The sequence below is a fragment of the Pygocentrus nattereri genome, chromosome 21 (genome assembly GCF_015220715.1).
Source record: "Pygocentrus nattereri isolate fPygNat1 chromosome 21, fPygNat1.pri, whole genome shotgun sequence".
NCBI classification, from domain to species: domain Eukaryota; kingdom Metazoa; phylum Chordata; class Actinopteri; order Characiformes; family Serrasalmidae; genus Pygocentrus; species Pygocentrus nattereri.
Genome location: NC_051231.1, coordinates 31,978,556 through 32,005,048, shown reverse-complemented (window position 1 = coordinate 32,005,048; position 26,493 = coordinate 31,978,556). Strand labels below are relative to the sequence as shown.

Below are 26,493 nucleotides of genomic sequence, written 5' to 3'. Positions count from 1 at the left end.
TATTAGCGCTTTATTTATTAACGCTTTATTTATTAAGGCTTTATTTATTAAGGCTTTATTTATTAGCGCTTTATTTATTAACGCTTTATTTATTAAGGCTTTATTTATTAGCGCTTTATTTATTAACGCTTTATTTATTAGCGCTTCTATTAAAGGGTGTAATTGGAGCTGTTTATTCTTCCGTTCCTTGGCGCGTTCGTGTGAAACGCGCGGCTGTGTTTTGACGCTCCTCTGGGACCTGAGCGCAGGCGCTGTAGAGCGGGTCTGGTCCGAGTCTCATTATTAGGTCTTTATTAATGAAGCGTGTCCGTCTGTTTCTCTGACGGCGGAGACCGGACATCGCTAAAGGCTCTGACCTGCATCTGTTCACCCTGTGCTCATTTCTCATCCTCGGGCACGCGCGCAAACGCGCGCACCCTGCAGGCAGCACTCCGCGACCCATTAGAATCAAGACCCCAATTACAGCCTAATAACCCGTCATAGCAGCTCCCCCAACTCCCCCCCACCGCTGTCGCAGAAACATAAAGCTAATATTAATGGATAATAAACACGCGCCTGGGCTTCAAACAGCCGCGCTGCTGAGCGGACTCCACTGGTGGCCGGGTTGTTTAGAACCCCCGGTTCTGGACGCGGCCGAAGTCTTTATTTCTGTGCCCGTCTTTAAAAGCCCCCTCTATGATCTTTATTCCCCCTGTAGCGACTGGTGGAGGCGGCGGAGGAGGCGCACCTGCAGCACGAGGAGAACCCGGATCTGCAGGTGAGGACGCTTTTGAGGGTCAGTTTCAGTGTATGTCAGTTTCAGAACCGTCACAAGGACAGCGCCCCACTGACAACTCGGACAGGTCCAGCTCTGGAGGTAGGCCGGAGGACGGTTTCAGCACCGCGGACAGCTCACTAAACCCGGCACGGGCCGTTACCAGCGGCGGTTACACCAGAGGACAGGTCCAGCGGCCTGAATGCAGCACACGATGGTTTCAGCACCATGGACAGCCCCATAGATAGATAGATAGATAGATAGATAGATAGATAGATAGATGGTTCTTAAAAGACAATTCCTCCAGGGTTCTTTAGTAGAAGGATTGGTTATATTTAGAACCATACGTTCTATACAAAACCATTTCATGCTTAAATTATTTTTGTCATCGTGACTTGGTTCTTCAGACTGATGGAAAATGTGCTGTATAAGTTTCTATATTGCACCAAAAAGCGTTCATCTATTGTAATGTTATCCGGTCTGTAACAACTGAAGAACCCTTTTAGGCATCGTAGGCACAACCATTTTCAAAAAAAGTTCTGTACAAAACCACATGCAGCACGTTCTTCATCGGTCTGAGAAACAGAGCTCTGTGCTACAGAAGACTGTAAAATGCCAGTGTGTAAACTGTGTGGTTAAACAGGTGAACACAAACCACATGAAAGTGTCACAGACTGTTTTTCTGTCTGTGGTTTTAATTGTGTTTACAAGCAATTCTGTAGTTGTTTAAAGAGCTCATAGCATGGAAAACCTCATTTCCATTGCTTCTTAAACAGTGTTTGATGTAATATGTAAGCCTGGATAAAGTTTCAAAGTTTCACTCTATATATTTCATTTATAATCACTTTTATCCTTCTGTTCAGTGGACAGCAGTTTAGCTCTGCCCTCTCGCAAAGGAGGGTTTCAGCCTGGACTTTTTGAACACTAGCCAATCAGAACACAACTCAATTACACATATATCTGTATTAAAGGCACTGTGACAAAAACAGCCTGTTTCATTTAAAGTGGTAATGTTTCAGTTTCAGCCCTCTAGTTACAGCGTAGGACAGTTTCAGCCCTCTAGTTACAGTGTAGGACAGTTTCAGCCCTCTAGTTACAGTGTAGGACAGTTTCAGCCCTCTAGTTACAGCGTAGGACAGTTTCAGTCCTCTAGTTACAGCGTAGGACAGTTTCAGCCCTCTAGTTACAGCGTAGGACAGTTTCAGCCCTCTAGTTACAGCGTAGGACAGGTTCAGGTCTCTAGTTACAGTGTAGGACAGTTTCAGTTCTCTAGTTACAGCGTAGGACAGTTTCAGCCCTCTAGTTACAGCGTAGGACAGTTTCAGCCCTCTAGTTACAGCGTAGGACAGTTTCAGTCCTCTAGTTACAGTGTAGGACAGTTTCAGCCCTCTAGTTACAGTATAGGACAGTTTCAGTTCTCTAGTTACAGTATAGGACAGGTTCAGGTCTCTAGTTACAGTGTAGGACAGTTTCAGTTCTCTAGTTACAGTGTAGGACAGTTTCAGTTCTCTAGTTACAGTGTAGGACAGTTTCAGCCCTCTAGTTACAGTGTAGGACAATTTCAGTCCTCTAGTTACAGTGTAGGACAGGTTCAGGTTTCTAGTTACAGTGTAGGACCCGTTTCAGTCCTCTAGTTACAGTATAGGACAGTTTCAGTCCTCTAGTTACAGTGTAGGACAGTTTCAGCCCTCTAGTTACAGTATAGGACAGGTTCAGGTCTCTAGTTACAGTGTAGGACAGTTTCAGTTCTCTAGTTCCAGTGTAGGACTGTTTCAGTTCTCTAGTTACAGTGTAGGACAGTTTCAGTTCTCTAGTTACAGTGTAGGACAGTTTCAGCCCTCTAGTTACAGTGTAGGACAGGTTCAGGTTTCTAGTTACAGTGTAGGACAGTTTCAGTCCTCTAGTTACAGTATAGGACATTTTCAGTCCTCTAGTTACAGTATAGGACAGTTTCAGTTCTCTAGTTACAGTGTAGGACAGTTTCAGCCCTCTAGTTACAGTGTAGGACAGTTTCAGTCCTCTAGTTACATTATAGGACAGGTTCAGGTTTCTAGTTACAGTGTAGGAGAGTTTCAGTTCTCTAGTTACAGTGTAGGACAGTTTCAGCCCTCTAGTTACAGTATAGGACAGGTTCAGGTTTCTAGTTACAGTGTAGGACAGTTTCAGTTCTCTAGTTACAGCGTAGGACAGTTTCAGTTCTCTAGTTACAGTATAGGACAGGTTCTGTTCTCTAGTTACAGTGTAGGACAGTTTCAGTTCTCTAGTTACAGTGTAGGACAGTTTCAGTCCTCTAGTTACAGTGTTGGACAGTTTCAGTTCTCTAGTTACAGTGTAGGACAGTTTCAGTCCTCTAGTTACAGTGTAGGACAGTTTCAGTTCTCTAGTTACAGTGTAGGACAGTTTCAGTTCTCTAGTTACAGTATAGGACAGGTTCAGTTCTCTAGTTACAGTGTAGGACAGTTTCAGTCCTCTAGTTACAGTGTAGGACAGTTTCAGCCCTCTAGTTACAGCGTAGGACAGTTTCAGTTCTCTAGTTACAGTGTAGGACAGTTTCAGTCCTCTAGTTACAGTGTAGGACAGTTTCAGTTCTCTAGTTACAGTGTAGGACAGTTTCAGTCCTCTAGTTACAGTGTAGGACAGTTTCAGTTCTCTAGTTACAGTATAGGACAGTTTCAGTTCTCTAGTTACAGTATAGGACAGGTTCAGTTCTCTAGTTACAGTGTAGGACAGTTTCAGTTCTCTAGTTACAGTATAGGACAGATTCAGGTCTCTAGTTACAGTGTTGGACAGTTTCAGTCCTCTAGTTACAGTGTAGGACAGTTTCAGTCCTCTAGTTACAGTGTAGGACAGTTTCAGTTCTCTAGTTACAGTATAGGACAGTTTCAGTTCTCTAGTTACAGCGTAGGACAGTTTCAGTTCTCTAGTTACAGTATAGGACAGGTTCAGTTCTCTAGTTACAGTGTAGGACAGTTTCAGTTCTCTAGTTACAGTGTAGGACAGTTTCAGTCCTCTAGTTACAGTGTTGGACAGTTTCAGTTCTCTAGTTACAGCGTAGGACAGTTTCAGTTCTCTAGTTACAGCGTAGGACAGTTTCAGTTCTCTAGTTACAGTATAGGACAGGTTCAGTTCTCTAGTTACAGCGTAGGACAGTTTCAGTTCTCTAGTTACAGTGTAGGACAGTTTCAGTCCTCTAGTTACAGCGTAGGACAGTTTCAGTTCTCTAGTTACAGTGTAGGACAGTTTCAGTTCTCTAGTTACAGTGTAGGACAGTTTCAGTTCTCTAGTTACAGTGTTGGACAGTTTCAGTTCTCTAGTTACAGCGTAGGACAGTTTCAGTTCTCTAGTTACAGCGTAGGACAGTTTCAGTTCTCTAGTTACAGTATAGGACAGGTTCAGTTCTCTAGTTACAGTGTAGGACAGTTTCAGTTCTCTAGTTACAGTGTAGGACAGTTTCAGTCCTCTAGTTACAGCGTAGGACAGTTTCAGTTCTCTAGTTACAGTGTAGGACAGTTTCAGTTCTCTAGTTACAGTGTAGGACAGTTTCAGTTCTCTAGTTACAGCGTAGGACAGTTTCAGTTCTCTAGTTACAGTGTAGGACAGTTTCAGTTCTCTAGTTACAGTGTAGGACAGTTTCAGTCCTCTAGTTACAGCGTAGGACAGTTTCAGTTCTCTAGTTACAGTGTAGGACAGTTTCAGTTCTCTAGTTACAGTGTAGGACAGTTTCAACCCGCTAGTTACAGTGTAGGACAGTTTCAGTTCTCTAGTTACAGCATAGGACTGTTTCCACTCTCTAGTAACAGCAGAGGACACCAAATGAATCATATTTCATGTATTTCAGGTGAACATGCATCTGATAGTTCACCCTAATTTGTTATCTGTCTGACCTTGCTGTATGCAAATGCACTACACCCATCCCTAGCCTCCTTCTTGATATGGTCCAAATATGTAAAGTTTTAGTTTTGGTGTAAATTCTGTGGCGTTCCCCGTCCCACCCCCACTGCAGAGACTAAGATTAATGTGCTTTTGTGGCCGAGCTCCGCTCCGCTATTCCGGGGATAAATGGAAAATTCACTGGAGCAAAATGCGTTTAGAGTAATGGTGGTTCCCTCCAAATAATGAATTCATTAACACATTCTTTCTCCACGAATAAATTCAGAACGTGTCATAAACTCTGCATTTCCAACCCAGAGAAATGAAATAACCGCTTAAGGCCCTCCACTTTCTGTAGTTGTGTAGGCTTTGAAAAGCAGGGCTGTTGACTTTCACTCAAAATCACCATGTCATATTTACAATAACAAAGCTTTTACATCTGAGCATTGAAGTATGTTTACTTTTCTTATTTGATCAGTATATCACAATATATATATAATGCATATGAGTGTAAATATAGAGTTTAATAACTGCAGTAACCTCACACAAAACATGAAAAACATATAAAATCATGAATTCTGTCAAAACAAGAATACAGGACTATATAATACTGCACACGATAGACAGAATGTTAAACTCTAGTTTTAGGCCTGAATGTCCCTTTAAATACTGGTTGAGCCTTAAGCACTTATTTGTTAAAATTCTAAATAAATACAAATAAATAAATAAGCACTACATTGTGATTGTGCTCTGTGTGTAGCTTAACCCTTTTTTAAAGCTCTCCTCCAGTATTTACAGTTACCATTCAATACCCAGATTATCTAATCAATTCTTCATTAAAGTCAATCAGGTGCTGCTGAGGGAAAACTGAAGATGAGCTCTTCTAACTGTATTCGTCTAATATTGCTATACAGAAAACAGCACATCCTACTTACATTTTACTGTATTTATGATTCTTAGCATTTATTCTACATTGTATAGCTATGTGTGTGTGTGTGTAGTGTGCGTGTGTGGGTCTAGTGTGGCTGTGTGTATGTGTAATGTGTGGCTGTGTGAGTGTAGTGTGTGGCCATGTGAGTGTAGTGTGTGTGTGTAGTATGTAGCTGTGTGAGTACAGTGTGTGTGTAGTGTGTGTGTGTGTGTGAGACTATGTGTGTGTGTGTGTGTGGCTGTGTGAGTGTAGTGTGTGTGTGAGTGTAGTGTGTGTGTGGCTGTGTGAGTGTAGTGTGTGTGTGTGTGTGTGCTTGTGTGTGTGTGAGAGAGACTGTGTGTGTGAGTGTAGTGTGTGTGTGGCTGTGTGAGTGTAGTGTGAGTGTATGTGTGTGTGTGTGGCTGTGAGTGTAGTGTGTCTGTGGCTGTGTGAGTGTGTGTGTGTAGCTGTGAGTGTAGTGTGTGTGTGTGTGTGTGAGACTGTGTGTGTGATTGTAGTGTGTGTGTGTGTGTGTGTGTGTGTGAGACTGTGTGTGTGATTGTAGTGTGTGTGTGTGTGTGTAGCTGTGAGTGTAGTGTGTGTGTGTGTGTGTGTGAGACTGTGTGTGTGATTGTAGTGTGTGTGTGTGTGTGTGTGTGTGTGTGTGTGTGTGTGTAGCTGTGAGTGTAGTGTACGCTGCTCAGCCTCACTGGCCGTGACAGCAGCAGTGCAGAGCAGATTTGCTGAATTTGCACGTCTCCCTGCGCCCAGGATCGCCCAGCCGTGGGATGAGCTGTCATTGCTGGGCTTCAGGCTGATGGCACAACCCCCACTTACCCTTCTACACTGCTCCTTTAACTCCCCCTCTCTCTTCTCTTCTCTTCTCTTCTCTTCTCTTCTCTTCTCTTCTCTTCTCTTCTCTTCTCTTCTCTTCTCCTGTCTTTTCTACTCTTCTCTTCTCTTCTCTCCTCCTGTCTTCTCTTCTCCTGTCTTCTCTTTTCTTCTCCGCTCCTCTCTTCTTTTCTTCTCTCCTCTCCTCTCCTCTTCTCTTTTCTTTTCTTTTCTTCTCTTCTCTTCTCTCCTCTCCTCTTCTCTGCTCTTCTCGGGGTTTTATAAACATACAAACATGCATAATTTACACTATTAATGATGCCACCTATTGTTCCTACAACTTTTTTTAAATAACTGTAAATCATTTCACTGTAAAATTACAGTAACTTACTGGCCACTAATTGAATCACAGTAATTTACTGTATTAACAATTAACTGTGAAACAGCAGTTCATACTGCGACGCTACAGTCACCTGTAAATGTATTTTTGAATAACAACTCTAATACTAAAGCCACTCTGTAGCCGCTTACACATGAAAAAAAGAAACATGTTCGTCCACCATGCTATGGACCGTGTATGCCCAGAGTACATGTTTAAAATGTAAACACACATTTAGCAGAGATTTAAATTTAGTTTATGATTTACACAAGACCATTATAGCTAATGATGAACAAAATAAGCCACAATATAACATGGTTTTATTTTATTTTGACCTTTCTAAAGTACATTCCTTAGTGTAATATTAGTGTAATAGCTCCGGTCAAACTCTCCAGTCACAGCTGTAGGTCAGTTCTGAGCTCCGGTCAAACTCTCCAGTCACAGCTGTAGGTCAGTTCTGAGCTCTGGTCAAACTCTCCAGTCACAGCTGTAGGTCAGTTCTGAGCTCCGGTCAAACTCTCCAGTCACAGCTGTAGGTCAGTTCTGAGCTCCGGTCAAACTCTCCAGTCACAGCTGTAGGTCAGTTCTGAGCTCTGGTCAAACTCTCCAGTCACAGCTGTAGGTCAGTTCTGAGCTCCGGTCAAACTCTCCAGTCACAGCTGTAGGTCAGTTCTGAGCTCTGGTCAAACTCTCCAGTCACAGCTGTAGGTCAGTTCTGAGCTCTGGTCAAACTCTCCAGTCACAGCTGTAGGTCAGTTCTGAGCTCCGGTCAAACTCTCCAGTCACAGCTGTAGGTCAGTTCTGAGCTCCGGTCAAACTCTCCAGTCACAGCTGTAGGTCAGTTCTGAGCTCCGGTCAAACTCTCCAGTCACAGCTGTAGGTCAGTTCTGAGCTCTGGTCAAACTCTCCAGTCACAGCTGTAGGTCAGTTCTGAGCTCTGGTCAAACTCTCCAGTCACAGCTGTAGGTCAGTTCTGAGCTCTGGTCAAACTCTCCAGTCACAGCTGTAGGTCAGTTCTGAGCTCCGGTCAAACTCTCCAGTCACAGCTGTAGGTCAGTTCTGAGCTCCGGTCAAACTCTCCAGTCACAGCTGTAGGTCAGTTCTGAGCTCCGGTCAAACTCTCCAGTCACAGCTGTAGGTCAGTTCTGAGCTCCGGTCAAACTCTCCAGTCACAGCTGTAGGTCAGTTCTGAGCTCTGGTCAAACTCTCCAGTCACAGCTGTAGGTCAGTTCTGAGCTCCGGTCAAACTCTCCAGTCACAGCTGTAGGTCAGTTCTGAGCTCCGGTCAAACTCTCCAGTCACAGCTGTAGGTCAGTTCTGAGCTCCGGTCAAACTCTCCAGTCACAGCTGTAGGTCAGTTCTGAGCTCCGGTCAAACTCTCCAGTCACAGCTGTAGGTCAGTTCTGAGCTCTGGTCAAACTCTCCAGTCACAGCTGTAGGTCAGTTCTGAGCTCTGGTCAAACTCTCCAGTCACAGCTGTAGGTCAGTTCTGAGCTCTGGTCAAACTCTCCAGTCACAGCTGTAGGTCAGTTCTGAGCTCTGGTCAAACGCATGTGATAAATCTGCTGCTGGTTTCTCCTCAACACCGATTTCAGGGAGTAGTTTGAATGTGGACGTGAAGCAACGCGCCGCGGTACATTTTAGAAATCTGATTGGCTGCGAACGCTTCTCATTTGCATATTCCGCCGCGCCAAACTGCAGCCCGCGCGCACATTTCAAATTCAAATCTCAACGGAAATTTAACGGCTCCTCTCAGCGCGTATCTGAACTGCTGCTTGAACTCGTAGCTAAAACAGTAAAGCTGAGGGAAAAGTTTGGTTTTGTTTTTCTCATTGTTATTCTCACAGCTGCCGTCCTGAGACATTAACATACCGTTAATAACGTTTAATTATTAATCTGATAAGCTGATAATCAATTTAATCTAACGTTTATCGTGTTCAGTAGTCAGGCTTTGTGAATTTAGCCATCGAGGCTAGCTGAAGTTATCCTTGAAAAGTTCAGTGTTGAGGTAAGTTGGGTTTAAACTGAAGGAAAATTGTTTTTCCTTAAGCTCCTTTCGTTTAGCTGCTAAGTGAGCATTCACATGGTAATATCTAGTCTACACGTTAGTTTGTGTGCTGACGGGTAACGTTAAGTAAACCAGCTTTAGTTAACACTAATTTTCTGTATATCCAGTGCATTATCAGTATGCTACACCCTTAAAAATGGTTTTCAAGGGTTCTTTAGTAAAGGCATGTCCGACTTAGATGGGTCTTTGCATGATGAAACAGCTCTTCAGATTAGATAGAGAATGTTTTTATGATTCTGTGTAGAACCTTTTTGAAAAGAGCTCAAAAATGTTCTGTTATTGTCACATTGTCAAACTTGTAACAATAGAGGAACCATTTGTGGTGCTATAGAGAGCCCCTTTCAAGAGGTTCTCTATAGAACCATATACAGCACATTCTCCTTCTAATCGGAAGAACCATTTAAGCATGAACTGGTTAAATAAAAGTCATGGATATAAATAAGACCAGTGCTCTTACTAAAGAACCCTGGCATAACCATCTTTTCTAAGAGTGTAGACGTAGAGCTGGCTAACCAGTACCTGTACCGTTAACCTATTATATGTATTCAGGTAATGTTACATGTACTGAAGTACATTTTTACCAGATTTGTGCTTTGCTGAGTATTTTCATGATGTTATAATGATACTATACTTTATTCTTATGTATGTAGCGTTAAGTAGAGAGTAATCTGTTAGCTACTTATGTTATGTTGGTTTATCCTCTGCACTGCTATGTGACTGGTCACTCCTCTGACTCTTGATGCTTATCATCTATGTTAGGATCCAAAAAAGAGAAGAACTCTGTTGTCTATGCTGATCAGTGCTAAAAAGTTACACTGCAGTTTTATAAGTCACTCAGTACTTCAGTAGCTGTTTACTTCTTGCTACTTCTATTCTACTCAACTCCTACACCGAGTTCTCATCAAGATAGCATTAGATTTATTCAAATTTTCCACATATTAAATTGTCCTCCAAAGTGAAGCTTTGGCTAACCTGGCCTATTTGGCAAAATACTTTTCAGACTTTGCCACACATTTCTGTGATTGAGTGGGTCTTTATTCTTTATTTTCTGTTTGTGTGTTTTCCCTGTACAGTATGAGTACTTTAATGCAGTTCTGATAAATGAAGTGGATGAGGACGGTAACAGTGTGGAGTTGGGTGGAGAGTTTATTCTGGAGCCAAATGACCACTTCAACAACCTGTCCGTCAACCTCAGCCTCAGCGTGGTCCAGGTGCCCACCAACATGTACAATAAAGGTGAGCAGGAAACACAGCCTTTGTCTAAACAAACATGTTTTTAAAGAGTGGATATACTGTCTTTTTCATTTTAAATGGTCAATTATGAAGTTTTCAAAATCTCATTAAAAGGACATGATGTGCATTTTTAAGTCTGCATATACTGGATATTTGCATGAATATTTATATGTGTTTTATATGTTAAATATAGTTAAAGCTTTCAAGGCTTTTAATAGCCTTTAATAGTATTTCCATTATTAGAACTGTGCTATTATTTATTTACACCATTTGATCTTTGACTAGTTGAGCCACCTGACTTTTCAGACTAATTTCAAACAAATAAATAAGCATCTGCTTAGATATCCATAGAAACCTTTATTCTTGAACTTGGGTTTATACTTAATTTTTTTCATATAAATAAACAATATTATAATAATTACACCTTTTCATGGTTTTCCTGAGATCAGACCACCTGGTATAGTAAACTGACCCATTCTAGCCAGCACTCATTCTAGCCAGCACTCTGAAATGACGGGTTTTATAAAATGTGTGAAAAGGCTACTGAACTTAGCATTGCATCATGAAGATCACTTGGGTTGTTCTTCGTAAGGCAATACCCTAGCACTTCTTTAGTAAAAACATGTCAGAATAAAAGTTGTTTGTTTTTGGTTGTGCTGCCTGACATATGAGGAAGAAAGAACTTGTGGACAGAAGTTTTTCACTTGAGTTGAGTACTTTTAAAGTTGCCTTATTTTGCAACATTGAAAATAGCAATAAACATAAATTCATGCCAAACTTGTTTTATTTAAACAGTATGCAACTAAATTACTCTTTTTAATAGTTTACTTAACATATGTAGTTGGATGGTTCTCCAAGCTTTTTAGACTTTTGGAGGTGAAGAGAAACTAAAAGGAGCTTACTATGGATGCACTGAAAACTGTTTGACATAAAAGAGTTTAAAAGTTTGATACATGCGGTATTTATTAATTTTTTGGGGTCTTAACCACAAATTATTAAACAAATAGGTAAAGTGAGATAGTAAGACGTCACTTTCCCATGTGATTTCTTTAAATATTGAAGTTTTGTGGCTACACTTGCAGATACCCTTTTACAGAAAGAGGAGTCAGTATTTGAAGTTGAAAAACATTACTAGGCTGGATTGTGTTTAATATGAGACCAAATATTGTATATAAGTCTGGACTCTGACCATTAGTAAAAAACATTATATTTTGGGTCTGTTTTTGCAAGGGACTGCACACACACACACACATATATATATATGTGTGTGTGTGTGTGTGTGTGTGTGTGTGTGTATGTATGTGTGTGTGTGTGTGTGTGTGTGCACACACCCTGTTTTTACTACATACAGCTGTGTGTATGTGCCACATGTGTATGGTTCCATGTCCTTACAAGGACTAAAAACAAGAGTGTGTATGTGTGTAATGGTTAAGGACAGCCACCTTAGGCCACTCATGCTCCACTGATGCGGAGATGATTAGCTTAGTGTCAGCGCCTCTCCATGGGTCAATAACCACCTGGAGACAAAAACCTACAGTCACCCAGAGTGTGTGTGTGTGTGTGTGTGTGTGTGTGTGTGTGTGTGTTTGTGTGTGTGTGTGTGTGGCTCATTCCTCTGAGCCTCTGTTCTGTCTCTGTCTTTTCTTTGTGAGTGTAATGGCCTGTTATTGTGTGTGTTTGAAGTGGTGAATGCAGCACTGAACTCCATTAAGGGGAAGAAAAGGGACGAGGTGATTTAGTGCGCGTGCTCCTTGTGTGGCTATTGAAAGTGTGAAATTAAGGTCAAAGTTCAAATGCGTCTCAGATTTTACTACTAATGACGGTGTTAACAGACATCTTTCTTTCTTTCCTTCCACTTTTGCTTTCTTTCTCTCTCATCTCCCTTGTTTTTCTCTCTTTCTTGCTCCCATTCCCCTCTGTCGCTCTCAGATCCAGATATAGTAAATGGTGTCTACTGGTCCGAGGCTTTAAACAAAGTGTTTGTGGATAATTTTGAAAGGGATCCCTCCCTTATTTGGCAGTATTTCGGAAGTGCCAAAGGTTTCTTCAGACAGTACCCAGGTGAGTAAAGTCGTGTGATTTTGCTAATGTTGTAATTTTACAGCTCTTCAGAGAGAGAAAGGGTTCTGAATATTCAGAAAACATATTAAAGCCAAAGAGCAATAAATGCAACCACTGAATTATATAAGTTGTATCCATCAGTTATATGAGCTTACGAAGGGAAATGCTGCAAGTATTTTGGATGTTCTACCTTTTTTTTTATCAGATTGTAGATTGTGTTATTTAACAGTAGAATACAAATATAGATGTAACATTAAACAAACATAAATATTTAATGTTTAAGACTTACATGTGATTACATTCACAAAAAAACATTGTATCTCCAGTTTTTGTCATTAACTTTTTTGCATTAAATGAAAACTATAGCTTCCTTTTACACTGTGTTAAAATTATATCATGAACGGACCAACAGAAATAATAACTTTCATTAAATGTAACATTTTTTTTTTCATGTAAAGTTGCTATTTTGAATGTGCAAGGTTTTGCTCAGGTGCTCATATAATTATATATGAATATTATATTTTCTGATCATACAGGAGGATTTTTCTTCCACAGGACGTAAATTAATTTCTTATAGTGTAAAAACGTGAACCTCATATAATGAAAGATAAACATGCAGTCTGTTGCCTTCTTGCTGCAGGTGTGAAATGGCATCCAGATGAACATGGGGTCATCTCGTTCGACTGCCGCAACAGAAAATGGTAAGAACCAGAATTTTCTATGCTGTGTTTTAAATCACGTAGCACCCCAGGGTTTGCTCTGGGTTTGCGGTCAGACAGCATGATGTTGGGACATATTGCACATTTTAATAGAGGCATGGTTATCGTTCCCAGGCCTTTTGTCAATGAGGTACTGAATAGCAGCCTGTTCCAGTAATCAGGGATTTGATTTGGACTTTAATAGCGTTTATTGGCTTCCCAGCAGTGGGATTGCTCAGCCATCACTGTTATGAGGTTTTGTGTGTCTCGTTCTGACACTTTGGCTCTGCAGCGCAATGATGAACGTTATGCTTTGATGCTTTTGGGAAACCGGGCCCGGGTTGATGTCATTTTCTTGGTCTGTTGAGTTCACTCTGATAGTCGGTGTCAGTATCGACTGATGCCGGCAGAAAATGGTGGATTGGATATTGGAAAAAAGAACTAATCTGATCTGATTCTGTGACACATTTAGCCTGAAATATTTCAGAATTGCTTGTAGCGCAATATGACATAAAGTAAGCATGTGAAAATAAGAGTAGCAACATGCAGCCTCACTTCAACTTAACAACATTATGTAGCTAGCTAAATATTGTACTGGAATCATAATTATCTTAAACAAATCAATTTTGCGCATGTTTATGAGTGATATTTCATTTTTTTTTGCTTGAGAAAGCTGCGTATTGGTGTAAGCAATGGTGTTGGCTGTGTATTTTTTCTTGCAGGGGAGCAGAGTGTTTAGCAGGGTCGTCATAAATAAACATTTCTTTAATTAATGTGTTAATTAATGTGTATTCTTTCAAGTAAAACGATAATCAAATCACTATCAGTATCAGCTGAACAGAAAAGAAAAGGTGATGTTATGTCAGCTCTAGCTTTTCTATGTAAGTATACTTATATTTATTTATGTATTTATTAATGTGTAAACAGCTACACTAACTGTGCGTGTATCTGTTTATTCAGACAAGTTACTTGTGACATGAGTAAATTGATAAGCCATGCGTAGCGTATGAGTGAACAGATACATGCATAGTTAACATCATTAATCATGTGTCCATTCACTCATACGCTATCAGTTCCTTACATAATGTTTAGCTTGGCTATGATCCTTTATAATATATTATAAAGGATCACAGCCAAGCTAAACATTATGTAAGGAACTGATTGAAGAAGAGAAATGCATTTCTCATTACCAGAGAAATGCTGAAGCTGCTAAAACTCCTGTTCAGTACAGCGATCTATATTTGCGCAGTGCTTTCTTGAATGTGCACGTTCTGCAGTGGTGAACTTCAGTTTCAGTCAACAAACAAGACTCTCATTTTCCTCTGGTGAATGAAACAGAATGCTCAGAAAATCTGCGGTCGGGATTTACCTGTGCTGTTGAAAGACGTTCGAAAGAGTCATTAATCATTGTAAGCCACAAACGCTGCGCAATGTGCATTTGAGCATTTCTTTCTTCTTCATGTAACGCAGCACCTAAAAATTGTTCTTCAGTTCTCATTTAAACGGGATCAAAGACATTTATTCAAGAGTAATTTAGAAGAGCACAAAAACAGCAGCTGGAATGACACATCTTGATTATTATTTAACGAAAAATCATTTTACAGGGTGAAAGATCTTTTTCACACATCATAATTTCACCTGTGTCTGTAGTTAGAATAAAGGAATAAAACGAAACAAATAAAAATAAAATAGTAAATGTAAAAAAGTAACTATGTCTGTTATTATACGTAATCATTAATTGCAAAAGTTAAACATTTAAAACTAGTTAAAGGAGTTTAGTCCGACTAAAGCATTTTCCACAGTACCTCAGCAAGCTTTATCTGAACAAACTGAGATATGGCGACCTTTTCTTCTCAGGTACATTCAGGCAGCCACCTCTCCGAAAGATGTGGTGATTCTGGTGGATGTTAGTGGCAGTATGAAAGGTCTGAGGCTGACCATCGCAAGACAGACTGTTTCCTCCATACTGGACACACTAGGGGATGATGATTTCTTCAACATCATCGCTGTGGGTAACACTGAGGAAAATCAGTCATTTGATCATTGATGTGGCTGTTATATTGGACGGCTGGGCAAATAGGGTTCAGAATATGTTGGACCACGTTTCACTGTCATGGTGACATTATTTAATTCTGTGTTGAGACACGCTGAGTTTATGGTGAAGTTTTTCTGCTCTTGCATAAACAGCAAAATACGTTTGTATAAAGTATAAAAAATAGTAAAGGAAAAGAGGAAAAGCTGGTGTAGATAAAATAAATCTTGAGTAGAAAAACTATTGCTAATATGACAGATCTTTGAAGTAGACTGTAAAAGGTGAAACTTCTCAATATTTATTAAACAAAATAAAGAAAAATCCTAAATGCTTCTAAAGTCTTAGAGGTGATCAACTGAAGAGGTGACTGCACTTCTTTCATAGAGAAGACTCAAATTGTACCCTATTTGTTTCTGCAGTACAATCAGGAGATTCATTATGTGGAACCGTGTCTGAATGGTACACTAGTGCAAGCAGACCGAACCAATAAAGATGTGAGTCTCTCTCTCTCTCTCACTCTTCCTCTCTCTCTCTCTCTAGCTCTCTCACTTTCTCTCTCTAATCTAATAAACGTTAACAGCTCCTTGTGCTTTATTGCCTAGTAATGAGTGGAAAGAAGCTTGATAGCAGATTAAAGAAGTGTTTATTTTCTTCTGTATCAGCATTTCCGAGAGCATCTGGACAAACTCTTTGCCAAAGGCATCGGCCTGCTGGGGGAGGCTCTTGCAGAAGCTTTCACCATTCTCAATGAGGTGACCACACACTTTCTCCATGCTCTCCTGTTCACTCTGCATGCTGGACAGATTCTCCATGTTTAATCTAAGCGCAGTTGTGTACAAGACAATTGTACTTGCACATTGTCCAAATGGACATATAAACCTGATATAGTTGCATCAGTGCATTTCATCCATCCATCCATCCATTTTCAAAGCCGCTTCTCTCTCAGGGTCGTGGGGGGATGCTGGAGCCTATCCCAGCAGTCTTCGGGCGGAGGCAGGATACACAGTGCATTTCAGATAGTCATAATAGTAACATATTTATTTTGGGAGCACCCACTTCATACCCAAGTAAGAAAAAAAAAACAGTCTTAATTAAATACAGACTTTACATTACAGTGTAAAATAGTCCTTTAAACAGTAGAAGCCTGGCAGCAAAATTGTTTGTAGTTATCCAATTGCTGTGAATACCCTTAAATTAACAGTAATTACAGCACTTCATATTTTCAAGTCTGATAATTTAGCATTTAATTATTTTACTGAAACTTTGCTAATTTGGGGAAAAGTGTTTTTCCACATTTACTGCTAAAAAACATAACTGGAAACGTTCTTATTTTACAGTTTCCATGAAAAAGAGTACACTATGAAAAATATGAAAAAGTAAGTTAATTAAACATATAATAGTGATTTAAAAAATAACAGTAATTATGTGTTACATCCTGTTAAAGATTATTCTAAAATAAACATTGTAAGGCAGTCACTTAATGTTTTATGTTAAAACTCCAGATAATATATTATACACAAATGTGATAAAAGATGTTTATTCAAGATTAATTTTGAAGAGAATAAAAACAACCACTGTGAACTGAATGACATTTCCTGGCTGAAGTGCTGTTATTTAACAAAACATTAGATTTTATAGGACGGAAGCTCAATTTCACTTTCATTACATTTTAATTTCACTGTCATTAAATGAATAAAATGGAATAAATAAAAGGGTATTTAGAAAACTAGGCAATGAAATTAATTATGATTTTTAATATAGTATGATCATTAATAGCTGAGGTTAGTTGAAGCAGGTTGGTTTGATCAGAGCTTTTGTTTTTAGGATATTGAGCTTCAGTGTGTGCTTGGCAAAGTGGCCCATGCACTCACATTTCTTTATCTCTGCACTTTGAAATTTACATGTAGTTCAGGGACTAATAGGATCTCTCTTACTGTATATGCACCAAAATATGCTCATAGCTTCACCTATAATCTAGTCAGTAGCTCAAAAATGACCCCAGATGTGATGTTCCACAGTATTTCGAATTATGCTGCAGTGTAGAGTGTGTATGTGTGGGTGTACGCGTGCGCGCGCATGTGTGTGTGTGGTTGTGGCTGCGGCTGTAACGCTCCGGCGGCGTCCCGTTTACGTCCCCCTCTCTGCGACACCTCTATCCCACACTGTGATTAATAGCAGTAATTAAAACTGCTGATTAACAGGCAGAGTGGAGAGAGCACAATGGAGAGGAGATAGTGGTCACTCACTCTCTTTATCTCTCTTTTCTCAGGCGGGGGGGAGAGAAAGAGGAGGGAAGGAGGGGGGAGGGCCGAGAGAGGTACAGAGACGCTGGAGAGGGAGTGTTAGTGTCAGAACAGAGAAAGTAATAGAAATGTAACATTTACTCAGTGGAGAGGAGGAAGAAGGGAGAAGAGCGAGTGAGTGAGAAGAAGGAATGAGGTGAAGAAGAGTTAAGGAGAGAAAGAAAGGAGGAGGAGAAAGAGGAGGAAAGTGAGGAAGAGACAGAAGGGAGGAGGTGGAGAAGGAGGAGAGGGAGAGAGAAGGGAAGATGTGGAGAAAAAGAAGAGGGAGAGAGAGAAGAAGGAAGGAGGTGGGGAAAGGGAAGGAGAGTGAAGGATAAAAAGAGGAGGTGGAGAAAGAGTGAGGGAGAAACAGAAGGAAAGAGGAAGTGGAGAAAGAAGGAGAGAGAGAAAGGAGGAGAAGAAGAAACATAATAAACAAGGGACAAAAGAGAAGGACAGTGAGGGAGAGAGAGGAAGGGAGGAGGCAGAGAAAGAGGGAAGACTGCGCTGTGTCTATTTGTCACCTTCATTAAAGCAAGGTAATAAATATGGTAATCAACAAGGCCAGTGGTGGGACATTTTAAAGGCGTGTGTGTGTGTGTGTGTGTGTGTGTGTGTGTGTGTGTGTGTGTGTGTGTGTGTGTGAGGGAGATTAGTCCAGCAGTAGAAAAGTTTGGAGAGGAAGCTGTAAACTTTTCCAGAGATGTGACGCAGTGTTCACTAATTCACTTTAACTGAATGCAGAGAATAATTTATCCTTTACATTTATTCCTTTAATAGACCGTTTTATCACAGTAGAGTCATTCAGAAGAGTCTGCAGAGATCCTGTAAGGAACTAGTGTGTGAAGATAAAGGCTTGTTCCTACCTTTTTCCATTCCAGATGAAGAATAAAAATTCCAGCAGATGTTCAGTAACTGTATGACAAGTGCGTTCATACTAAATAACCACCGTATACAGCGGAACACCAAGAACTGGTACCTTTGTTGATGTAATTGAAATTGGCAAGTTCTACAAACTTGTGCTGACTGGATTTAGATTTAATTTAGTTTTAAAATTTTTAATCGTTCTCCATCTGTCTTGCTTTCTTTCTCCTCCTCCCTTCTTCCTCTCTCCTCCTGTCCCTCCCTTACTGTGTTTCTCTTTCTGCTCCTCCTTTCTTCCATTCTTTCCCCCATCAGTCACCTTCTTTTTCTTTTCCTCCCTTCTTCCTCTCCTTCCTTAAGTCTACTTCTCTTTCTCCTGCTTGTTTCTTCTGTTCTCTCTTCTCTTAGTCTCCTTCTCTTTCTCTTCCTCCTTCCTTCCATATTCTCCCCCATCTATTTCTTTCTTCTCCTCCCTTTGCCCTCCGTCTCCCTCCATTAGTCAACTTCTGCAGTATTTCTCCACCTCCTCTTTCCTTTTTTTTCCTTCCTTCTATTTTTTTTTACCGTGTTCTGACCACTGTGAAGGTTTGAAAACATTCTGTAATGGAAGGAGTATCAGGTCAGAAAGGTCGTTACAACTGCAGTGTATAATAAGTGTGTTTATATCTGCTCTACTTGCTTGTGTGTGTGTGTGTGTGTATGAATGACAGAGAAAGAGAGAGAGGTTTTCAGTGGGTGATGATGTCGTCGCTCAGATCGCTTCGTTTCTACGTTCTCTCTGTCACGGGTCAATAAGCCAGTTAATTACTGCGATGGATCTTAATCCATCAGATTAATGATCATTCCAGCCAGGCTGAGCTCAGGCACAGATTACCACAGACCTGATGGGGAGGAAGCTCCAGCCTCAGGCTAGATTACAGCTGCCAAACGCACTCTACAGTACAGCATCAGGAAAGTTTAGGTCGAAAACCGCGATCACACTCAGTTCACATGAGGCTTTAGCATTATGATGCTTTTGGGACGGTCAGAAAAAAAGAGTCAAACAGCTTCACCTATAACTACAGTATAACTGCAGTATTAGGGTTGTACTAATAATCATGTTATCAACTAGCAAATCAAGCAAAGCCTTAAAAACTCGGAAGAATCCAAATTGGGAAGCCATTAAAACAATTCCAAATATATATTTTAAAACGCTATGTGCCAGAAAATGAAAATATAGGGGTGTATCAGTCAGGCTCTGTTTCCTACTGTAAGAGAGAGCAGTAGAATTTTTTTTAAAAATACAGTTTTATCATGCAAACTTACAAGTGATCACTGCAAGTTCATATAATAATGAAAATTTTAATCCTTTTTTTTGCTTCTATATGTACCTGCCTCTTTCACATTCTCCTATTCTTCACATTCAGCATTGCATTTATATATTTACATAATCAAAACCCTTGTTGCTGCATGTTCCTGTGGCTGGTTTAATGAAAACAAAAACTCTAAATATAATAAACATATTTTGTTTTCATTGGACAATTTATTTACCGTTTTATGATTGCTTGTATTTATGTGTCAGCATCATCATTTACCTAATGTAATGACTGTTTAAATGCTTGCTAGAATTTAATAAATGTTTTCTAAATTCCTGAGTTTACCAGCCATACTGATGCCCTTGTTTTACATGCTAGCTCTTATCAGTTAAAAAATCTCTGTATCTGTGACCGTGAGTGTCTTATTGGAGTGTGTGTGTGTGTGTGTGTGTGTGTGTGTGTGTGCGTAGTTTAACCAGGCAGGCCGTGGGAGTGTGTGCAGTCGAGCTATTATGCTGGTAACAGATGGAGCCACTAAAATGTACGACGATGTTTTCGCCAAGTATAACTGGCCTGAACGAAAGGTGGGCAACTCGTTCACATTCAAACACATTCAAAACTGTCAAAAACACCTCAAATAGCTGTCTGGGGGGTCATTTTTGTTTTTCTTGTAAAATCTCGAATGTTTTCATGCCTCTATGCTATATTGCTGCTTGGCAAGTATCCGATGGGGATATTTTGTTCATTTAAGACACTTCAGCCTTATAAGGTTGTTTAATTTCTGTTTCTGACATACTGAGAAATTGAGGTGTGTTGTGTTGCACTTTTCACAATTCCAAGCGCCTGGAAGGCTTTACTGATGTGTCGGAAATGCTGACGCCACCATCAGGCTTCACATCATGCCCCCAAGGCTGCAGAGTGAAATATGGCAATTTAAGGCATGTTCTCAGTCGATTTCAGTCACCAGAAAAGTGCACCTAGATCATTTTTATTGAACTAATTTGTCCAGGTAAGTTTTAGTGGTAAACTCTTTTTCAACAAATTTGTTGTTCATCCAGCTCAGTTCTCTTTGCTGTCTTCACAAATTCTTTCTTTCTCTCTGTTTATTTCTTTATATATGTAGTTTTTTATTTATGTAGACGTTCGGTTGCTTGTTACTTGTTAGCTACATTTGCCTCTAAGCTGCTGTACTAAAACTAAACACGCAGACTTCACACAGCAAATGTATCTCGATTGATTGGAGTGTCAAGATAGAGGATCCAAATTTTGATCCATTCTGCAGAAAGAGTTATATCATATAGCAGTACAACGTACACTAACACTGAACTTTCCCATGCTGGTTGCGTTTTGTTATGAATAGGGAACGCAAAACAACATGAACTGAACTTGGATTAAGTTTGATTACTTAAACTGATCAGCTGATGCATCTGGGCTATAGCGTGCTTTAGCTAGTAACATTATGATTAGTCTAAATATCGCTGCTGCTGGAAGAAAACCTCATATCTCCATTTTTGTTGTTTTTCAGTTTTTGACATAATATGAAAATGCCTGTTGTCCTTTACACTGTGTGTACGTTTCATGAAGAAATTTAGACCAGAAAAAACATCTCAAACTCTGGTTCCATTGACTTACATTAAAAGCAAAGTCAGTTTTGCCCTTTTTCTGTAAACGTACCGTTTTGGAGATACAAGATTTTCTTCTGACAACAGCGATATACAATGATATACAAATATACAACAAATCAAGTAAAATGCAAAGTTTATTTTAATTATTTATTGGCCTTCACCTTTATTTTATATATTCTCACATAAACTCTTCATTTTCATGTGTTGTGCATTGTAACAAAGTCAAAGCTGCTCTAGGTGGCGAAGCGCTTTGTGCAGAAATAAACACATTGGGCAGCAAAGTGCATCTGCTCTGAGGTCAGCCAGTAGAGTCCCTGCTGACTGGGCAGTTTTGCTTTAAAAGCTACTTTCTGCCACCAGGTTGTCAGGATTTATCCACATTTCCTCTAATGAGACTATTGGAACTACTGAGGTCTGGACATCAAAGCTAGTAACCCACATGTTGAGGGGGTAATTGTGTTTGAATTTGACTTTCTGATGGCAGTGGCTTTAGAAGAAATAGGCAAAAAATGAAACAAGGGTCGAAGGATTCAAGCAAGCCAACTGCAGTAAATTTAACTGGATAAACTGAAAGTTTCAGTGGAATGAAAGAGACTCTAGTGTTTGGAGTGTTTTTCATACAGCTTTGAAGGGAACATGAACAGGGCACACTCACAGTGTGTGTCTCTGACTCTCATGTCCTGATCAGTGGGGGGTGAAATACATCTTTAGGCCTTGCAGAGAGTGTGTGTGTGCATGTGTGTGTGTGTGTGTGTGTGTGTGTGTGTGTGTGTGTGTGTGTGTGTGTGTGTGTGTGTGTGTGTGTGTGTGTGTGTGTGTGTGCGCGGAATGATGCATGCTTGCGAACATTGCATTGCTGCTGTGCTGTAACTGCTCTGAATGAGCTGAAATCAAAACCCATTTATACTGAACCAGACAGAGGCAATGTAGTGGGAAATAGAGAGAGAGAGAGAGAGAGAGAGAGAAAAGGAGGGACAAAAGAAGACGGAGACATGAAACGAGAATGTGGTGAACTATAATGGAGGATTTAATCATTGACAAACATGCATGGAGGGAAAGGGAAAGAGGAGAAGGGAAGTGGAAAATACACAGAAAATGGATAAAGACAAAAGGAAAGATAGTATTCCTGGTAGTGCTGGGAATAAAAGTCATGCATTTTCTCTCCGCCCAGGTACGGATATTCCCTTATCTGATTGGACGAGAGTCAGCCTTTGCCGATAATCTGAAGTGGATGGCCTGCACTAATAAAGGTTCACACACACATTTGGCTCACACCATTTCAATACATCCTCATTAAAAAATTAGTCTGGACTGTTTCTTTTCTCTAAGGTTCTCTTACAGCATTTGTGTGGTTTTATGTACAAAACAAGTATTTGTAAACACCATTTTCCGACTTCTCTTTATCCCTTCCAATTAAACAGGCTGCCTTTGTGAATGTGCCTCTTAAAGCATGTCTGTTATATGTAAATGACCTCTGTTCTGATTGGCTGATTTAAAAAGCAGTCCAGAGTGAAACACACCTTATAACGTCAGAGTGAATCAGTGGGGCTAAGCTGCTGTGGACTGAGATGTACTGATTTGTGTGACTTCACTAAAAACAGTTCATTTAAAATAGACTGGTTTTATAGTCTTAGTCTTCATATGAGGACTGCATGGACTGAGGAGCGAGCAGTATGTCATGAGATTTTGTGTTACTGTGCACAGCACTTACTGCTGCATTGGACTGAACGTTCTCTGAGCCGCCCCGCTGTGCCGCAGCTTTGTAAGTTTATAGGTTGCTGAATTGGCGCGAGGGAAACTGCAGCAGGACTGACATGCAGAGGTCAAGGGTCAAGTGAGCCTAAATCACTCTTCCTGTCAGCTTCGGTCCCCCGGCTGCTGTGCTGATCACTCCCATGTGCCTCCGTCACGGACGGCTGGACTCAGAGACACGGAGACACTCACTCACACACGCACACACATTTTCTCACTTACACTGCCTCATTTGGCACCTGGTGCCTCAGAGAAATAGTTTAAATACTCATGTTGAATTTACAGTATATACTGGCTCTTTTGAACATTTTTGCTGTATATTTTCCTTTACTGCATGTGTTTATTACATGGTGTGTATGATTTTGAGGGCATTTGTTTGTTTAGAGGTGTCTGTGTATGGATTTGTTTATAAAGGACTGTGCAAAACTTTCAAGCATCAGAGAAAATTCTATTTAAAATACCATCTATCTCAGCTGTGAGCATTTATTTGCTCAGAAAAAAATAATATTAGAATAAAATACATGTATCATTTATACAACACGCGGCCGCCTGATATAATTCGGAGTTATCTTTCAGCACCTGGTCTATCGAATTGATCTTTCATTAAATTCTGAATCAAGTCAAATTTAAATCCATGTGAGTCTTGAAATCTGGAATCCAAATAGTTTTTTTTTTATAATTAGGTAAAATTATAAAATATAATTAGGTTTTTTAAAACAAGAAGTTCTTACTTTTTTATATGGTTAATGTTTGGATTAATTATAATATTAAATGTGTTTTTATTAACAAAAATACAGTCCGTGATGAGATGGTTTTACACTATATGTAAATGTTTTTTTGTGTATAATACATAAATATAATGGCATAAATGAACAATGTTGGTGTGTGCAGGTTATTTCAGTCAGATTTCCACCTTGGCTGATGTTCAGGAGAATGTGATGAGGTACCTGCATGTCATGAGCCGACCAAAAGTCATCGACCACGAACACGATACAGTGTGGACCGAGGCTTACGTGGACAGTGCCGTAAGTCCACATTACGCGGCGTGCTTGTACAGACGTGCTTTGTCTGTGTGTTTTCATCATTACATCTAGAGATGCACTGATCTTGAATTATTATGGCTGATTCTGATTCCAGTTTCTTTACAGCCAACTTGGCCGCTGTCCGACTTTTACAGCTGGTATTTGTAAGTTTTTTGTTTAATCTAAAGCGCACACCATGTAGGCTAAACGAACACGAGAAACACACTAGCACATTTCCAGTTGCTATACAGTTTACATTGTTTGCTCTTTATTTAGTTAAACTGGCATTTTAAATTCTTAAATGAAAAGTAATTTGCTTATTTAAATATGGATCAAATAAACAGGCACCTGGCTTTTTAGCACAATGAGTCGTATGATTATACTGTGACGTTTTGGTGCAGCAGCATAGCAACAGCATTCGAATACAGTGCTCACAGTATTCACAGTGGCCAAATAAATAAACTAACCATTTCGTGATTGAGCTTTTGGAGCAAAAATCTGCCAATTCCGATCATGCATCCTTAATTACAGCCAAACATTGTCTACATTTTGTCATTATTTGTACTGTATAATAACTATAAATAGGATATTGTACAGTATGCAACTCCTGTCCGTACATTTGTGCTCGTATCTGTGTGTGTGGGGTGTGCGTAACAATGTATTTATTAATTTATATATATTCATTTTAAAAATAATGGTAATTTGGTTATCTTGGATATTTTCGCTGTCATATCAAAATCTTGAAACTCCTTTTTGGATTATTTACCTTTAAAAACGGCTGTTGTCCCTAACAGTGTCTGATCATTTAGAAATGCTATAGAAATGCTCCAAAAATATTTGGCATCAGATTTTTATATATTACACTTAAACGTGTTTGTTACGACAACGATGGTACAGTACAGTGTGTAGTGTGCATGTTTGAGTTTGTGTGTGTGTGTGTGTGTGTGTGTGTATAATGTTGTGTGTTATGTGTGTGTAATCTGTGTAGAAGCATGATTCTCTCCACCGCCTCTTCACTCTGTCTAAATGATTGCGCATTAGTAGCTTCATTAGCTCTGATGTTCACTCCCCTCCATCTGACACGCAGCAGGACATGCTGCTGTGCTGTAGATGGAAGAAAAAAATGCTTGTTTACTGTTTACACGATGCCTCTTTACTTCAAAATGACGTTTTGCTTTTTACTCTCCGTAGCTTGCTCAGGCTCATAAGGTAAAGCTTATCTTGCATCTCGGGTTTGAGTCTTCATTCTCTGCCATAGGCAATTTGCTGTCTGATGTAAATGATGTAAACACTACCAGTGATAAATTTAGCATAAATTCTAATTTTAGAAACATAAGAACAACTTAGTTGCAGACACATGAATGAACAAGTGATTACATGCTGGTATTGTGTGGGTTCATAGGTTTTAGGTCTAAATATAAAGCTTTGAAATGTTTAAAACATCAATGCTAAATAAAACTCATTAATCAATCAATAACATTAATGTGCAAAATGACATTCTAATATAATTATTTTCCGGAATGTTTCATACTTCAAAAGTGTTAATCAAATCTCAAGATAAAAAACTATTTATATAAAAATATTTATATAAATATTTTAAAATATAAATATATTTATATTACAGCTGGGATAGGCTGCAGCACCCCCCGCAACCCAAAAGGAGAAGCGGCTTAGAAGACGATGTATATTTATATTAAAAATCAAACAAAAATTTAAATAGGTAATTACAGTATTTATTTTCATTACATAACTAATTGTTAAATTTAAAATATTGACAAACCGTATCATACTAAAAATACATTTTAATGATTAGTTTTTAATATTTCAATCTACACAATTTAGGTTATAATTGAATAAAATAATATATATATATATATATATATATATATATATTTAACAGGTCGTTCCATTAGGCCTGTCATAATCATGGAATTTAAGCCCTCGAATTACTGTATAATTAATTGTATAATTTACTGCAGTTTACAATTTAATAAGGTTTTTGTTTATTGTTCAATGCAGTTATTACAGTACAAGCCTAAAATGAACTGATCTTCACAGCTATCCATATTCAGTAGCTCTAAGCACATGACAGATACAGGTCAAGCTAAAAAAACAATTATTACTCTTTGCCACCCTGTAAGATGTTATTAACAGACATCAAATAAACAAACACGACTCACCATCGCCCTCTAAAAGTGTTACAGCACACGTGAAAAGTTCTGTCCTAAATGTATTTTTTTGCTTTCTTGTGTTTGCATGTATTTTCCTCGAGTCAGTAGATGAAAAGCGACCAAACTACGTTCTGTTTGTATACGTGTGACTGTGAAAGCTTCATAATTGTAGTCAGGTGAAATAATTGCAATCAGACGATTATGAAATTGTGACAAGCCTGCTTTCCAGATTTTGCCACGGAAACGAAGCGGTACTGTGTGCATTTTACTATTATTAGTAGTAGATGTGCATAAATGTGATTCAGAGTGGTAGAGTGAGAGAGAGAGAGAGAGAGAGAGAATGGGGGGAAGGGGCTTCAGCTTACTGAGTGTATGGAGTGTTGAAACACAAGCTGTCCTGTCCTACAGCTGATAAAACTCATCATTTCACACACACGCATACACACACACACACACACAGCCTCCCCGATACACTTTTATACCCGCACTATCACACATGTGCACCTGAGTGTCCAATGCTTATACTCATTCATATGTGCTCTATCACATGCATGCAGACACACACACACACACACACACACACACAGTTGAGGGTTGTCCTCCAAGAGTGCATGTCGTTGTATCTCGGCCAGTGAGACACACCATT

General features: G+C 39.6%; 1 protein-coding gene across 1 annotated transcript in view; it reads left to right on the top strand.

Moving 5' to 3' along the window:
* The window catches only part of cacna2d3 (calcium channel, voltage dependent, alpha2/delta subunit 3), a 61,897-nt gene that overhangs the window by 15,406 nt on the left and 19,998 nt on the right, over positions 1 to 26,493 (top strand). Inside the window, exons 4-14 of the mRNA XM_017719421.2 lie at positions 698 to 757; positions 9,886 to 10,048; positions 11,975 to 12,106; positions 12,747 to 12,807; positions 14,662 to 14,812; positions 15,256 to 15,330; positions 15,499 to 15,588; positions 19,748 to 19,861; positions 22,074 to 22,152; positions 23,546 to 23,679; positions 24,868 to 24,885. Of these exons, the coding sequence (XP_017574910.2) occupies positions 698 to 757; positions 9,886 to 10,048; positions 11,975 to 12,106; positions 12,747 to 12,807; positions 14,662 to 14,812; positions 15,256 to 15,330; positions 15,499 to 15,588; positions 19,748 to 19,861; positions 22,074 to 22,152; positions 23,546 to 23,679; positions 24,868 to 24,885 (1,077 nt within the window). The remainder of the gene's footprint in view (positions 1 to 697; positions 758 to 9,885; positions 10,049 to 11,974; positions 12,107 to 12,746; positions 12,808 to 14,661; positions 14,813 to 15,255; positions 15,331 to 15,498; positions 15,589 to 19,747; positions 19,862 to 22,073; positions 22,153 to 23,545; positions 23,680 to 24,867; positions 24,886 to 26,493) is intronic.